Source organism: Zalophus californianus, chromosome 2, assembly GCF_009762305.2.
Source record: "Zalophus californianus isolate mZalCal1 chromosome 2, mZalCal1.pri.v2, whole genome shotgun sequence".
Taxonomy (NCBI): Eukaryota; Metazoa; Chordata; class Mammalia; order Carnivora; family Otariidae; genus Zalophus; species Zalophus californianus.
Genome location: NC_045596.1, coordinates 73,157,861 through 73,175,490, shown reverse-complemented (window position 1 = coordinate 73,175,490; position 17,630 = coordinate 73,157,861). Strand labels below are relative to the sequence as shown.

General features: G+C 35.1%; 1 protein-coding gene across 1 annotated transcript in view; it reads right to left on the bottom strand.

Moving 5' to 3' along the window:
• The window catches only part of MMRN1 (multimerin 1), a 61,553-nt gene that overhangs the window by 21,112 nt on the left and 22,811 nt on the right, over positions 1-17,630 (bottom strand). Inside the window, exons 3-5 of the mRNA XM_027600733.2 lie at positions 15,366-15,472; positions 2,479-2,592; positions 959-1,132 (exon numbers count right to left, since the gene is read on the bottom strand). Coding sequence (XP_027456534.1) covers positions 959-1,132; positions 2,479-2,592; positions 15,366-15,472 — 395 coding nt within the window. The remainder of the gene's footprint in view (positions 1-958; positions 1,133-2,478; positions 2,593-15,365; positions 15,473-17,630) is intronic.

Sequence of the window (17,630 nt, the reverse complement as noted above, 5' to 3'; positions counted from 1 at the left end):
GATGTCCACACCCTAATTTCCTGAACCTGTGAATATGTTACCTCGCCTGGCAAAAGGGCCTTGGCAGATGTGATTAAGGTTAAAGACTTTAAGATGAGAAGATTATCCTGGATTATTCAGGTCTATCCAGTGTAATCACTGAGCCCTTAAAAGAGGAAGAGGAAGGTAGAAGAGTGGGTTTGAGACATGCCATGAGGACTCAACAGTGTTGCTGGTTTACGAAGATGGAGGAAAAAGGCCATGAGCCAAGAAGTGCAGTGGCCTCTCTAGAAGCTGGAAAAAGCCTCAGTTTATAGCTATCAAAAAAATAGGACCTCAGTCCCACAACTGCAAGAAAATGATTTTTGACAACAATTGGAATTAATAGGAAATGGATTGTCCTGTAAAACCTCCAGAAAGGAACATAGCCTGCTGTTTTAAGAGCACAAAAGTTGGGCAAAGCTGATTCACATTTATAAAGAAATCATTATTTCTATTACCTGAGATGTTTTAGGATGTATTTTATTGATTAAACTCCATAAGCTAGATAATTTCTGGGGTAACAACACACTTTAGATTTATCTTCAATATATTCATCAATATTATTGAGACAACCATATATCTGTGCCTTGATAATCCTTTCTTAACCTCATCTTTATCTTGAACTGGAAACCACAATGGAAGTAAACTAAGTATGGCTCATTTTAACTATAAAGAAATACAAGTTAAGCTGTAACTAGTACTTAATGAAAATAAATCAGATGAAATATTGAGTAAAAGATCTGACTATACAGTAAAAAAGTATTTAGATGCTTCAAATTATTTCAGAGATTGATTTACAAATATCTTACTCCAAAACTATAGTCTTAGACTTTTATACCACCCAATCTAAAGCAAAGATTCCAAAATGATATGAGAAAAGATAAATGAGTCATTTACCTTTTGTCTTAACTGAGTGACTATTTCACTTTACTTTTACCTTTTAGAAAAGATTGAAATTCTCTGTCTTTATCTTCACTGATTTTCCCTTCTAGGGAGGAGTACGTGTTCCTTACATCACTCACAGCCAAAGAAATATTGTCAATCTTCTTCTGGAGAAGGGTCAGTTTCATTGCTTGGTAGTTCATCTGCTCGGTCATCTTTTGTGTCACTGCTGCATGGAAAAGAAAAGAATATGTATATTCTTATATATATATACATATACATACATATATAATACTATTCAAAATCATTATTGAAATATCATGGTAGGTTTAAGGGTAATTCAAATAAATCATGTTTGTACTACATATTTGAAAATATAGACTACTGTAAATGCACTTAGCAAATGGCAGCCTGAATTTTACCCTAAGGGTGAAAATTTATAATATATAAATATATAACATATAAATGTAAAATACATATATATATACATTTATATATATTAGATTTCTAAAATGTTTTAACTTTGCCCAGAATCTTGTCTTTTTTTTTTTTAACTTCAAAGAGTTATTGTTACATTCTTAAAAGATGAAGAAACTGAGGGACAGAAAACCAAAGTATTACTGGTTTGCGGTTGCAGAGCTAATACCTCATCTTCTGCTTTCAAATCCGACGTCACAGAATTAAATATGTGTCGCTCTGTATATGTGTGTAGTCATATCTATAGTCTGAAGATTTTATTCTTTACTGAGGTTTTTTTTAATGAGTGATAAAGATTCAGATTTAGTCGGAATCATTTAACATAGCAATGATACTTCCCATGCTTTTTCACACACCAGTAATTCAAGGAGGATTTTATAGTATTTTATGAAGATACTGAATTCCAATCCCTTTTTTTAAAAAAAAGTACAGTTTCTATGATATATTCACCTTTATTTCCCCTAAGTCCCATTTCTCAATTTGAGTGCCCTATTTAGTATGACTAGATCTGTGGCAAGCACACAGAGATGTTTTCATTAGTAACCAACCTTATGTTTCTAAGAAATAAAGTCAGGCCTAAAAGAAATGGTAAAATACTCATGATTAGAAAGATGAGAAACTATGTGGCATGCCAACTTCGGATCAACATGAAGTTCTCGTTGATTCTAAGTCACAATTCTTTTCCCTAGTCAGTGATCCACATCCTTGGCGATCTCTTATCAACCAGGAGCTTTCTTAGCTCCTCCAGATGATGACGTCATTCCTTCCGCCTCAAGATTCTTCCACGATTTCAGGCTTTGGAGGACAAGAGTTTGACCTTACTTTGGACACCTGTGATTTCCTTACAGCTAGTATAACAGCGTTTTTAATCGTCTCCTGTGTTTGCACACAGAGCTTCAAAATTACGTGTGGTCCCTCCAGGCTGGGAACCTACGGGTCCTCCACAGTTTCTCCTAACATGGGGCACCAATAGAAAAGGACTGAGGGGTATGCTAATGTGTCACCACCAAACATTTGACAGCCAAGTGATTTCTTGTTTGGAAGTTGAGAGTGTTGACAAGAACTGGGTTAGGGATGTTAGCAGTTACACCCTGTGACCTGCGTCACCACAGTCTCGCTGCAGCTGCGGCGGCCCCTCCTCCGCGGTCTCCGCGCCGCCGGCGGTGTGACTCTCAGCCTGCTTGCTGTGCATCAAGGGCGGCTGCTCCTGGGCTAGACGGACCCAAAAAGAGAAGAGAGAGAGTTAAGCACTGGGACTGCCTCATTTCTTCCAGTCCTTCAGGGATGGGGCTGCCATTCATTTTCCTGTGTCCAGAAGCACCATGCTCTGCGATGATTGCCAAGATTGTGGAGGGAGCTGCTCCGCCCCCAGCCGTAGGGCCACGTGCTACCACGTGGGGTTGGAAGTGCAGGGCTCTAGTTCCGTTTGGGAAAAATAAAATTATTCGGGTCTCCTTTTAGGCGAAAATGGATGGTAGTTTGTGGCAGCTGGGCCAACTGGAGGGCGTACGCTGCCTGCCTAATCAAGGGGACTTTCAAATCGGCTGTGTTAAAGGCTATCGTGGCTTTAGAAGTGGACTGTGACAAAGGCTGCTTGTTTAACAGTGCAATTTCCAACTGGTGTCTCCTTGGAAATAAGGGAGAGCTACAGGTACCTGACTGAAAGAATACCTGTTTAAGTAAATGGGTTGTTCCCAGAGTTTTTAGGGAATACCTAGACTCAAAACATAAGGACTACGGGTAAAAGTAAACTATTACATGGCAAGTCTTAAGGGGATCAACTGGTAAAATCCGGGAAATTTCAGAAAAACAAATGCTTATAAAGTAAGTCTACTCTGTTAAAGAATTGATGCTCCTTTCCCATGAATCAAGTAATATTTTAGATGGAAATAGAGTTTTTCATTGGAGAAAACACTAAAAATACTGAACACGTCAAGTAAGGTAGGCCTGTAATTTGTAGACTTTTAATAAACAAATGTATTCATTGATGTCTGCATATCAGACATGAGAAAACAAGTGTTTGGTGTCTAACTGTGCTTCTTCCCATGTGAAATTATGTACCAATGAAACTCTCCCTCTGGCCCATGTTAATTATGTTCCCTAAGGTATATGTGACTGTGACACTAATACTAAAGGATCTCTACTCCATAGAAAGAATCATATATTTGGTATTAATGTGAGTTAGTCTCTATTGTTAGATTGAATTTTGCATTGCTTTTCTTCAGGGCATTGAGCTAAGCTAATGAATTTCCATTCATGTTCAAGGTTTTTGTTTTGATATTGTTTCTTTTTTTCTCTCCACTGTATTATAGAAAGTACTGTATAATTGTTAATTTATTTGAAAGAAAACAATCTGCAGTTTGGGGAAATTATACTTATTTCGGGGCTGCATTAGTGGCAAAAAGTGTTAATTTTCTCTTAGGTCCTAGCAATAAGGTTCCTTTAACCTAAATTCAAATTAATTCATATAAATGTATCTATTAAATAATTGCATAGATTTTTATCAAGTTTCCTCTTTAGATGATGTAGAAAGCATTTTTTCTAGCAGCTAAAATCTAAGAGAGTAACTAGAAAGTGAAGTGATGGTTCTCAAACCAGGGTTCCTAGATCAGCAGTATTAGCATCACCTGGAAACTTTCTTTTATGTGTAGTAGTCTTTTTTTTTTCCACCTGCAAACTTTTGAAAATACAACTTCTAGACCCCATCCCAGACCTGCTTATTTATTTATTTATTTATTTATTTATTTATTTATTTGAGAGAGAGAGAGAGAGAGAATGAGAAATAGCATGAGAGGGAAGAGGGTCAGAGGGAGAAGCAGACTCCCTGCTGAGCAGGGAGCCCGATGTGGGACTCGATCCGTGGACTCCAGGATCATGAACTGAGCCGAAGGCAGTCGCTTAACCAACTGAGCCACCCAGGCGCCCCAGACCTGCTTATTTAAAAAAGTCTGGAGTGGGGCAGTAATTTGTGTTTTAACAAGCTCTGCTGATGTTTCCAATGCACACTGAAGTTTGAGAACCACTGGAGTAAAGCATCAAAATAAATCTTCCTTAGCAACTGCCTACCTCACTGCCTTCCCTATTTCTCTTAGCAGTGGAAGAGGGTTCAGGATATGTGCAAGTATTTATAGCAAAAGGGACATGTGGCTTCAACAGGATGAACAAATGATCTTTACATTTTCTTACTGCTTACCTTTTTGATCAAATCACAGGAAAACAAAACCAAAAAATCATAGGAAAACAAAAAGAGCTGGTGCATTTAAAAGCATTTCCATAACACAGTAGGCAGAGGGTACTTTGTTAGGAAGCAATGCACGATTATAGTAAAAAGAAAGGTACCGTTTTGTGCCATACAAACAAGTGACAATTCCAATTTCCTTTTCTATCTGTTATTAACTTGTAACACATTATTTTTTTTTTTACTACCTCTTTAGAATAGTGATATTTTCACCATGGATGGAAAACAAAAGCACCTGTAAATTCTGAAACACTAAAAGTGTCATTATTCTTTCCATTATACCACCTGGAGATTCTGATTCAGAAGATCTGTTCTGGGAATTGAGCGCGCACGCGTGTGTGTGTATGTATTTATATATTTTATTATATATATTTTATATTATATACATATAATTTTAAACTCTACAAGTGATTTTTGATGTATGACCTTGGTTAAGAGGTACTGATTTGGGGCGCCTGCGTGGCTCAGTCGGTAAGCCTCTGCCTTCGGCTCAGGTCATGATTCTGTGGTCCTGGGATTGAGCCCCTCATCGGGCTCCCTGCTCAGCGGGAAGCCTGCTTCTCCCTTCTCCCACTCCCCCTGGTTGTGTTCCCTCTCTCCTGTCTCTCTCTCTGTCAAAGAAATAAATAAAATCTTAAAAAAAAAGTACTGATTTAGAAAAAATTGCAAAAAAATCTAATGTTTCATTGTTACAAGGCAGAAAATTCCAGATATTTTCATATTAAAATTTTAATGCAGAAATTGATCTTCATAGACTTTTAAACAACCACACTTGCCTGTTGATAATGAGAACATATGTTAAAGACATGATCTATTTAAACTCTAATAAGTGACAACCTTGAGTCTCCTATCATTCTATAGAGAAGTGGGCCTTTATAAGGAGGAGGAATATGATAAACACTATTAAAGAATTTATAATTATTAAAAACACTGGAAAAGAGACAAAAGTTTAAATTTTAGAAGCACTTTCTTATGATTGTGATTTTTTTGAAAAGAGAAAAACCATAGAAATTTTGTCAATAATAGAGATACCTAGGTGGCTCAGTCAGGTAAGCACCCGACTCTTGATTTTAGTTCAGGTCAAGATCGCAGGGTCGTGAGATGGAGCCCTGCGTCTAGCTTTGCCCTGAACTTGGAGCCTGCTTAAGATTCTCTCTCTCCTTCTCCCTCTGCCCCTTCCTCACCTCTCTCTCTAAAAAAAAAAAATCATTCTGGAACATCTTTTGATTTGAAAACATCAAATTGATAACAAAATCAATTAAATGTAAAACAATGTATGTTTCTGGAATGAAAATCAATTTGATTTTATTTTCAATAAAAATTAGTGGATTTTTACATGTTATATAAGTGTCTGACTCAAATAATATTCTAAGCTTTTGTCATTTAAAATTAAAATTACTAGATTTGTTTTTCATGAAGACAATCATTTTCTGTTAAAGCTCATTTTCAATCAAGAGGAAAATATTAAATTGGGGCGCCTGGGTGGCTCAGATGGTTAAGCGTCTGCCTTCAGCTCAGGTCATGATCCCAGGGTCCTGGGATCGAGTCCCGCATCGGGCTCCCTGCTCTTTGGGAGCCTGCTTCTCCCTCTGCTTCTCTCTCTCTCTCTCTCTCTCCCTCTGTCTCTCATGAATAAATAAATAAAATCTTTAAAAAAAAAAAGAGGAAAATATTAAAGAACTTTATGAAATTAGTCTCATGAAATAAATTTTTGAAATAAAAATGTCCAAGTAAAGCAAAATTTTTGAAATAATAATAAAAATCCACAAATACTTCATCCAATAGTGTTAATAAAAAAATCAATAAAGAAAGGAAAATGTTTAGGAAATAAAATTAGAATTTTAACATTATATAATTTAAATAATAGATCATTTTTAGAAAAGTAAATATTATAAGACTTACCTAATATAATTCCTATATAGGTGTATCGTTACTAATGTTTTATGTTTAGCATTTGGCAAACAAACCTTGTTTTAAAAAAGTGGAGAATTGCTTTTCAGAAACGACTTTTTTTTTAAGATTTTATTTATTCATTTATTTATTTGAGAGGGAGAGCACAAGTGGGGGTGGGGGAGGAGCAGAGGGAGAGAGGGAGAGAGAATCTCAGGCAGACTCCATGCTGAGCAGGTTCGGGTCTCGATCTCACAACCCCAAGATCATGACCTGAGCTGAAATCAAGAGTCAGATGCTTAGCCAACTGAGCCACCAAGGCACCCCCAGAAATGACATTCTAATAGAGATGTCAATTCATTTTTAACTCTATAGGGGAGAAAATAGTTGTTAAACTGGAGATAATTTGAAAACTGAAAGGCATTTCAGATATGAAGAATGTGTATATTTCATATGAAACAAAAATTAAGCAATCAATTATATGAGAAAACATCAATTTTTTAATTATATGAAAATAATATTTATATGACAAAACTAAAAATATAATAAATGTTTACATTCCTTGATTTATGGTGCCACAAATTTGGCCAAATGACGTTTGCAAAACTCTATGAATTAATTAAATAGGACATTCCTACAATTTTCATGATTTAGCTAGTAATAAATATATTGAATATTTAAAAATGCACATAGTGCTTAAGGGCTGGAAAAAATTTGAATGCTGTCATTGTTAATTCAGTAAAGACTAATAGATAATTCAGCAGGATGGCACTATCATTTATGTTAATAGAAATGATCAATTTGCTGAGTCTTGGTATCACCCATTGACTCTATATCTGATGGAGAATTCTTTAAAGGAAGTTGAGACAGTAACCTACATTAAATCATCTGTGTGACAGAGACATCATTTAGCTGTAATCAACCATTTCAAAAAAAAAAAAGCCATGCCAAAAAGTTTTAGAAATTAGTAATTATTTAGAAATTACTAGAATAATAAGATGAATGGTTTGTGTTATGGTTTCTATTACTTAATATGTTTTATAATATATTTTTATTTATAAATATATACTTACAAGTATTCAATTAAATTATTAAATATAACCATTAAATATTCAATTATTTAAGTAATCACAATATTTATATTTATGAAATATAGTTAAACACAGAAAATATATGCATTAACTTAAAAGTAATACATTGTTAACCTTTGATTTTTATATTGATTTACATATTAATTGATGTTATTAAATTAGTTGTTATATATGCTTGAATATGACCCCTGCTCCTTCTTACCCCATTCTCATAATCAAGAGACAGATTGTGCTCATGATCCCGGAGTGGAGTAACCACAGTAAAACTCACAACAGCCTTTATACAAGGTTTATTTCCAGGGGTTCAAAATACTTTGCCTAAGCTTAATTAGAAATAGTAAAGCATTGTCTTAAATTGTTTTATTATATTCTAATGAAATCAAGTCTCTTCATCTCACTCTTCATAAGTATTACATGTTGCATATTTAATGTAGAGATTATAACATTACTTCACTTAGTATCCTTTCTCATTTGATAAGGGCTGACAAATCAGAACATCACACACACCCATACACACACATGTGCGTGTGCGTGCATGCACACACGCACATACACACGAGGAGGTAGAGGGTATTTTAAGTCTTCCAGACTTATTGTTAGTGACTTCATTAAGTCACAGTTCTCTCTGTGCCATGTGGTCCAGGCAATATCCTAAATGTGCAAGAAGTAAAAACAAATCTGGACAAAAGGTCAAGGGGCAAAAAGGAGGTAAATGAAGAGCATTCAAGTCTGATTTTCTATTGCCCTTAGGGTCATAAGTATTTCAGATAAATATCATTCTTGCAATCTGGAAAAATGCTATTTATTGCATTGCAAACAAGGGAATAGAAAGCAACATACTAGAGAAAGTCAGCAGATTAGACTTAAAAACTAAAAAGACAAAAAAAAAAACCGTTTAGAATCAGTGACAGATGGAAGAGAAAGCAAATAAAGGAAACTCGAAGAAAAAAAGAAAGCTATTGAAAGAGACAAAGAATAATACATAGAAGTAGCAAGTGAAAGTCTAGTTTTCTTGCATACTAATCTTCAGTAATTCACTCCTCGTTTTATGAAAACATAATATATGTGAAATAAGAAAAATGAAATTTCTCCATATTTTTGTGAAGTTCAAGAAGACTGATTTGAAAGAAAATGTAATGGGAAAAATACTTTAAATATTAAGTGACAAAAACTAATGTGATTGTGTGTGTGTGCATACACATGTAAAACTTGCCATTTGCTCTTAGCTGTAATTATTTTTAAAATTAATTGTTTTAAGAGGAACTAGATGAGGAAATTGTACTCCTACTCTTACGTGAAAGAAACAGCTATTAAACATCGAACAAAGATCCTTGAGATCCAATTGTCATATGAATCTCTTTTCTCTGGAATTCATCGGATTGGGTCCCTGCCAAGGCTGTTAAAAACCTGAAATGCCCATTTAACAAATTCAATCGTTTATGTTATCTTTTCCTAGCTGTGTTTGTTGACTGGAGTTCAATACTTGCATTCATTCCAGTTTATTGCATGGGATTTAGCCGATGGAGAAGTGCTGATAAGATCTCTGACAGTGGAGTCAGTTACTCTCTTGTGATAAAGTTCCTGAATGATCAATGATCTTTTATTTTTTCATTTAGCAATCTTTCTGTCTTCCCAAAGGTATTCTCTACCACAGGAACTGCTACAAATTCTAGGTTTCCCAGGCAATCTTATCTTATCTTGCACTTCAGCACAGACCTTTGCTTTGTTCTATAGAGCGGATTTCTCAGTCTCTTTTTCTTGTCTATGTCTCTTTCTGAGACATAGGTGCTGGGACAGAAGGACATTTATTTAAGTCAAATAACTTTTTTTTATTAACATATAATGTATTATTTGTTACAGGGGTACAGGTCTGTGATTCATCAGTCTTACACAATTCACAGCGCTCACCATAGTACATACCCTCCCCAATGTCCATCACCAGCCATCCATCCCTCCCACCCCGCTCCAATCTAGCAACCCTCAGTTTGTTTCCTGAGATTAAGAGTCTCTTATGGTTTGTCTCCCTCTCTGGTTTCATCTGGTTTCATTTTTCCCTCCCTTCCTCTATGATCCTCTGCCTTGTTTATCAAATTCCACATATGAGTGAGATCATATGATAATTGTCTTTCTCTGATTGACTTATTTAGCTTAGCATAATATCCTCTAGTTCCATCTACACTGTTGCAAATGGCAAGATTTCAATTTTTGATGGCTGCATAATATTCCATTGTATATATATACCACATCTTCTTTATCCATTCTTCTGTCGGTGGACATCTTGGCTCTTTCCATAGCTTGGCTATTGTGGACATTGCTGCTATAAACATTGGGGTGCACATACCCCTTCGGATCACTACATTTGAATCTTTGGGGTAAATATCTAGTAGTGCAATTGCTGGGTCGTATGGGAGCTCTATTTTCCACTGTTTGAGGAACCTCCATACTGTTTTCCAGAGTGGCTGCACCAGCTTGCATTCCCACCAACAGTGTAGGAGGGTTCCCCTTTCTCCACATCCCCGCCAACATCTGTCGTTTCCTGACTTGTTAATTATAGCCATTCTGACGTGTGTGAGGTGGTATCTCATTGAGGTTTTGATTTGGATTTCCCTGATGCCGAGCGATGTTGAGCACTTTTTCATGTGTCTGTTGGCCATTTGGATGTTTTCCTTGCAGAAATGTCATTCATGTCTTCTGCCCATTTCTTGATTGGATTATTTGTCCTTTGGGTGTTGAGTTTGATAAATTCTTTATAGATTTTGGATACCAACCCTTTATCTGATATATCATTTGCAAATATCTTCTCCCATTCTGTTGGTTGTCTTTGATTTTGTTGACTGTTTCCTTTGCTGTGCAAAAGTTTTTATCCTGATGAAGTCCCAATAGTTTATTTTTGCCCTTGCTTCCCTTGTCTTTGGCGATGTTTCTAGGGAGAAGTTGCTGCGGCTGAGGTCGAGGAGGTTGCTGCCTGTGTTCTCAAGGATTTTGATGGATTCCTGTCTCACATTTAGGTCTTTTATCCATTTTGAGTCTATTTTTGTGTGTGGTGTAAGGAAATGGTCCAGTTTCATTCCTCTGCATGTGGCTCTCCAATTTTCCCAACACCATTGTTGAAGAGATTAAGTCAAATAACTTTTAAAGATCTTTATGTGCTTCAGATTTTTTTAAAAAATGCAATATATTTCAAACGTCAGATTCTTTTTTCTTTTTCTTTTCCCTCAATACAATTCCTCTTTTTTCCCTGCATGGAAACTCTAACCTTGGTGGATCAAGGACTTAGAGAAGCAAGGTCAGCAAGTGTCAAGAGCAACAACTTGGTTATTAGGTGCTTGTTCCTTCCTTCCTTCCTTCCTCTTCTCTTTCCTTTCTCCTCCTCCTCCTCCTTTTAGTAGACAGGTGTTACCTATGAGTGTTTTTTTTTTCTTCCAGATCTTTGAGGCATATAGAGGAAGTCATTAATGGCAACTCAGTAATGAGGAAGCTTGCTCTTGCTCTTAGAACCAAAAACCTTCCTGTGTGACAAGACCAGTTTCCTGCTGATCCTGCGATACCAGGATAAGTGAATGCTTATTTGGTGTTGGTCAGTACAATATAAAGATTTACTGAGATTTGGTAGTCAAACCAAAGAAAGCAATTTGGTGCAACAAAGACCTAAGATATATGGTGATTTTTGACTAAATGTATCATAATTGAGCAAGATGCTTATAGATGGTAATGTTCTTTCTTAAATGGAGAAAGCATTAAATGCCACTGGAATGAATTAGATATGCAGATATATAAGAAATACAGGGACTTTTTTCTGTTTTAAATATTTATATTAATTGAAGTCATATTTTAAAATAATTTTACTGGAGCTGTCCCATATTTAAAGTGCTAGTTACAATAGCTTATGAAATTTACTGAATTATTTCATAGCATTTGTGAAATGAAATATTTTTATATATTCATAACGTATGGTAGGGGTCAGTTTATTTCAGTAACTGGATGATTGTATTTTCAGCATTCATAATATCTGTGATACATTTCATAAAACATAATTTTCCTATAGAGAAGATCTGACTAAAGCTGACTGGAATTTTTTTAACAGATTTACAAAGAAGTTTTTCTTTCCTCCTCTCTAATTGAACATTATTTGAACTTAAATTCCTGTCTTTTGTGTCATTAGAGCAAGCCAGTTTCCTTGTTCTACTTAAGAACATTTTAGAGACATCTACTGGAAAAGCACATTATTGCAAATTTTGTAAAATTGGTTTGAAAAGTATATTGTTGCTGACATTCCAAAAAAATGTCTTGGACGCCACATCATAAAATTAGGTCCCTTTCTGAAGATAAACTCTTTGATCCTCAAAAAGGTATACCACATGTAAAATACGTCAAAACTATTACTTTGCTGTTGGACTTAACGCTTCTTCCTTTTTTTATCCAACAAAATTCTATTCACTTAGACTTTTAAAAAAAATTGGCTTCGTCTAGCTAGTATGACTAATATTTTTAATATACTAATCTAGAACGTTTTACCAGAATTTTGATTATCTAAATTGTAGCAAAATGAGCAAGTATGGAGGTTCAGTAATATTACAAACAGCATATTGTAGAGTAAGACAACGGGATGAATTGCCTCATGGATTTTGAATCACAATATCCCTTTCTAACAGGTTGGAGATGGAGCTTTGGGGTTGGGGGGAGAAAGAAAAAGAGAAAAAGGCAGAGAAGTGGAGGAGGAGAAATAAGAGAGTACAGTTGCTAGCTGTTCCATTTTATTCCTGTTCTGTGGATTTTCCCTGTATTTTTAAAAAGATCACCCTACTGCAGTGTATTAAAGAGGGCACATTCGGCATGGAGCACTGGGTGTTATACACAAACAATGAATCATGGAACACTACATCAAAAACTAATGATGTAATGTATGGTGATTAACATAATAATAAAAAGTAAAACAAAACAAAACAACAACAAAAAATTATTTTTGTATTATGACATTTTATTTGTGGGGATGGAACTTTTGGGGAAGTAGGGATTTGTAAAATTCGTGCAGTATTTTACAAATTTTCTATGGATAAAATAATCTCCCAATGCGAAGGACTAACACTGAAGTAATTATCACAGAAGCTACATGACCATGTTATTCCAAACCCTTGAGGGCTCTGAAGAAGTTTAAAGAATGGATGAGCCACGCTGATTATTCTTGTCATATTTGGGGCTGCTTGTCATATGAGACAGCGCGAAGAGTGTTGTCAAAGGAAACCTGACGATTTTCCCTTCCGTATAAGAACGAGACTGTTGGCACATATATGAAGTGTGATGGTGGGGGGGACTTGGAATGTAGGAAGGAGGAATCAGAAGGGGAAAATGTGGAAAGATAAAGAACAAAAGAAAGGAAGGAAGGAAGGCAGGAAGGAAAACAAACCTAGGATAGATGAAATAATGAAGACTGATTCAAGGGACAAAGCGACACGGTAGTTCTTGATACTACCAGTGCATCAATTGCACTAATAAAAAATTCAACAGCTTTTATGTACTGCAATAAAAGTGAAGAGTAGGACACTGAGAACATTGTAGGGAGTGACAGTAGGGTTTTTTTTTTTTTTTTTGGAATCACAGTGATATCGAGTTGATTCTATGACATGACACAGTGGGCATAGCTGCCATCAGAAAGTTATTCCTACCGGGGATTTCAATAGAAAGATGACCTTTCCACAAAAGCTTAATCAGCAGATGCCTGAATTATGAGTAATTCTGATTATAGTACTGTGACAGAAGGTCATAGTCAGATCTGTTCTGGGACATTTTTGCTAATGGGATTCAAGATAATGATTTGTAAATCTAGTATTAAAATTATCCACAGGTTGCGTCCAAATAGAACATGAGATGTCACTAAATAATCAAAGCTAAACTATTTGAATTCAATTTAAATATTTCATGTGATGCTTTGAAAAAAAAGCGAATAGCAATACTTAGTAGATATTCAAAACTGTCAACTAGTCTTGTTTCTTGTGTGTACATTTATAATGATGGAATTCTATGATTTTTCCTCACTGATGTTTATAGTCCACCTTAGTGATTAATAATCAATTAGTAGGTATAAAAGGACAAAGTATGAAGTAACGGTAGTTCTTAATCAGCCTCAGCCCAAGACATTTTTCGACATAAAGATTTATCAACATTCAGTTCCATAGGTGCAACAGGGTGTGTAATGACATTCTAAATTTCTAGAAAGGTATGCTGTGAACAAATGCTTGAATCTTTAAGAATAATGATGGAATTAATACTCCTAAGATAGCCTTCATGGAATTAATACTCCCAATATCTTATGCATGAAAGAAGAAAAATATAAAAACTAACCTAAGACTTTAGAAATATAATTCTAAATACTGTTCAGAACTTTTAACCATCTGCTATATACAGATTATAAACAAATATGTTTTACCACTGGGAATATACCTGTGCATCTCACATAAATTAGGAATCATGTGAAAAAACGATCATATGTGGACATTTTTAGAATATGCTAAATTACCTTGTTTCTAAATACTGTTGCATAGATGATATTTTATTTAAAAGTTATGGACTTTGAGAAACAAACTGAGGGTTCTAGAGGGGAGGAGGGAGGGGGGATGGGTTAGCCTGGTGATGGGTATTAAAGAGGGCACATTCTGCATGGAGCACTGGGTGTTCTATGCAAACAATGAATCATGGAACACTACATCAAAAACTAATGATGTGATGTATGGTGATTAACATAACAAAATAAAATAAAATAAAATAATAAATAAATAAAGTTTATTTTACCTGATTGTAAATGAAGTACATATTCATACTATATCCAGAAAATGTATTAAATTTTTATAACATCTCTGAAATTCAGGCCAGACCCAGAACAAATAGCATTACAGTTGAATTTGCCTACAGATTCTCACTGAATGGGCTAGAAAAACCATATATAACATCCCTAACGAAACTGCAAGTTTCCAAGCGCTTTTGTATTACAACTTTATTTTTTTAAATGTGAATCATAATGGTTTCTCCACACTTACATTAATTTTTAATCACAGTCTCTCACGCTGCTGATTGAATTCCTCACCACTGCTAATGGTTTTTCTTGTAATATTCATTCATTTAAAATATGTATGCTGATGCCATATCTTATTTTTCAAAGGAAACCTGTTTAAAGCCAAAAGCAACATAATAGCCACACAGATGTTAGGCCACAGCAGGTTACCATGTGTTTGATTAGCCTTGCCACCAGAAAATCCTTAAAATCACAGTTGATAAAATGGCTCTATTAGGATTTAAGAAGAAAAGCACAATTATTCATGCCACATTTCTATATTCTTTAAAAGTGAATTTCATTCATATACATAATATTATTTCAAATAATTGAACTGGAAAAAACTAGGAGGCAGTTTTATTTTCATATAGGGTCACTTCTAATGATTATTTAAAATATAAAATTAGGATTTCTGATATTTTAATAAGGCATGCCTCCAAAGCAAATAGTTAAAAAGTGAGATAGATCTCAACTTACTAATCCTCTAAAACTAACATAACAATATAGGAATATATAAGACATCTCGTTATGAGATTCAGGGTGCTAAACTAGCTACTAAGTTAGGAAGCTCTAGAGAGGTAACAGTTTTAGTGATTTGGCTACATGTTCAATAACTTTGGTTCAAAAGGGAGAATACAACTCTTTTCTTCACTGGAATCAATTGCTTATTCTTCAGAAGTTTTATGCTTCTAATTATTATAAAATTACTATTAGAATATACCTTTTAGTTGACATTTTGCTCCACTGAATCCAGGACAGCACTTCCATTCCAATGCGGTAACGATTTTATGTTGCATCCTGTAGACAGGATTTGATATCTTCTGAGATCTGGAGAGGAGAGCAATTATTTGTCTCACATTAAATTATCAGTTGGGATAATTAAAGTTTTGGAGATGACACCTAAAATATAAGAAGCATTCAGTAAATGCTATCTGTTATTATTATTATAATCTTCATCATCAATATTATTATTATTATTATTACGTATTTATTTGAGAAGCAGCACATGAGACAGCGGGGCGGGGTGGGGTGGGGAAGGGGGAGAGGGAGAGAGAAAATCTTAAGCAGGCTCCATGCTCTGCACAGAGCTGATGTGGGGCTCGATCTCACAACCCCGAGATCATGACCTGAGCTGAAATCTAGAGTCGGATGCTTAACCCCTCATCAATATTATTGTTAAACTTACATTTCTTTAAATAAATTACAAAGAGCTTTAAGAGTTATGCTATTTGGTATTTTAAGTTTATACCTATCATTACATTTTCTAAACGTAGTGTAGCTTTCCCTTGATAATACTTTTTACTAAACAAATGTTAAAACTTACTTTAATTCTATTTTTTAAATAGCTTATGAGGACAATTTCTTTCATTTCAATTCTTATTCTTCCTTATATCCTTATAGTTAAAAGGATCTGTTTTCCCCCAAATCAACGTCAAACAACTTAAACAGTGTATCAGTGATCTAACTGAAATTATGACAACCACTATGATTTTTAACCTGCACTTTTTCCTTTCTCAAGTTTAAAAATTTTAATTTTTAATATTATTCCTCTCATATGGTATTTATCTCTGATAGAGAGACGGGGAAGAGAGAGAGAGAGAAAGAGAGTATTTCCCTCTTATTTCCTCCCTTCTTATTTCCGGGAGGGACCCATGAGAAAATATTTCTGAGAAGAAACCGTGGAAGGGAAATGAAGAAACTATAACATTTTAGCATAGCAATCAATATAAGTGGTGAATGGTACTAAATTGTAGGCCCTATATATGTAAATGTAAATCATAAATACAATTTGGCCATGTTATTCTTACCCTTATGACTTCAATATTTAGCTAATATTTATCAAGTGGGCCTATGAAATGGGTATATATTACCTTGTTTAATTTTCTTATTAGTTCTATGTGGAAAATATTATTATCCTGATATGCTGATGAGGAACCTGAGGAATGGAGAGATGAAATAACGTGCTCAAAGTCTCAAACCTAAAAGTGATCAAGGTGGGATTTTAATCCATGCTGCGTGGGTTAGCCTCCCTTTTATTATCTAGAGTTTGTCCCCTACAACTATGTGGGGACAACAGTAGTCAATTTCCTGGATAAACCCTGATCATGTGGAGGGAATGTATTGGAACCGACTGGGCTTTAGGAGACTTGGGTTTTAGTTTCTTCTGTGACTTGAAGGGTAATTCAATATGTGTGAGGTTATTCCTCAATTTTAAAATGAGCTATAAGTTGTTTCCATCTCTAAAAGTAGGTTAGTCATTTACCTGTGTTTATTTCAGTAAATTATATTCAGTAAGTCACTCTGTCAAATAGCTCCAGCCCAGTAGCTAAAGCTAAATAGAAAGTAAGGCTGTTTGGAAAAGGACTCTGTAGAGTTTATGAGGATGAACTCAAGCAGTTAGTTACATTATTACTAGAGTCAATGTCCCTGCTTTAGCAAACTAGATCCCTGCTATATGTGACTCCAACATAATAAAAGAGAAAGTGACAAAAACTGCATATATACTGAAATAATGCATGAATGGAGAGACCCATTCAAAGCTAGAGTAAGATAAGAGATGAGAATAAAAATACATATTTCTGGTTTGTTTAAAGAGAGAGAGGGAGAGAGAAAGAAAAACTCACCTTGAACTCAGGAGGACAGTATAATGGGGTTACTGTGGTAATATTTTCATTACTGAAGAGCTAACAATGCATTCTTTGTATCTCATGTCGACAAGGAAATCGCCACAAAGGGAGTAAATGCTGAAAGCAGAACTGAGCTCAGCTCTCCCAAATCCCTAAGATGTGCTTAGCTCTCTGGACCATGAACCTCAGCTATTCCTCCAGGGAGTAAGAAACACCTTGATTTTACATATCCTTCCTGTGCACTGTTCCAGACTGCCAATGTGTCAGATTCATTGCCCAAGTTATTTGTATGACAATTTGCATAACATGAGCCATCATGGCCTGAATAATAATTTTAGTTTTTATTTCTGAAACACCCT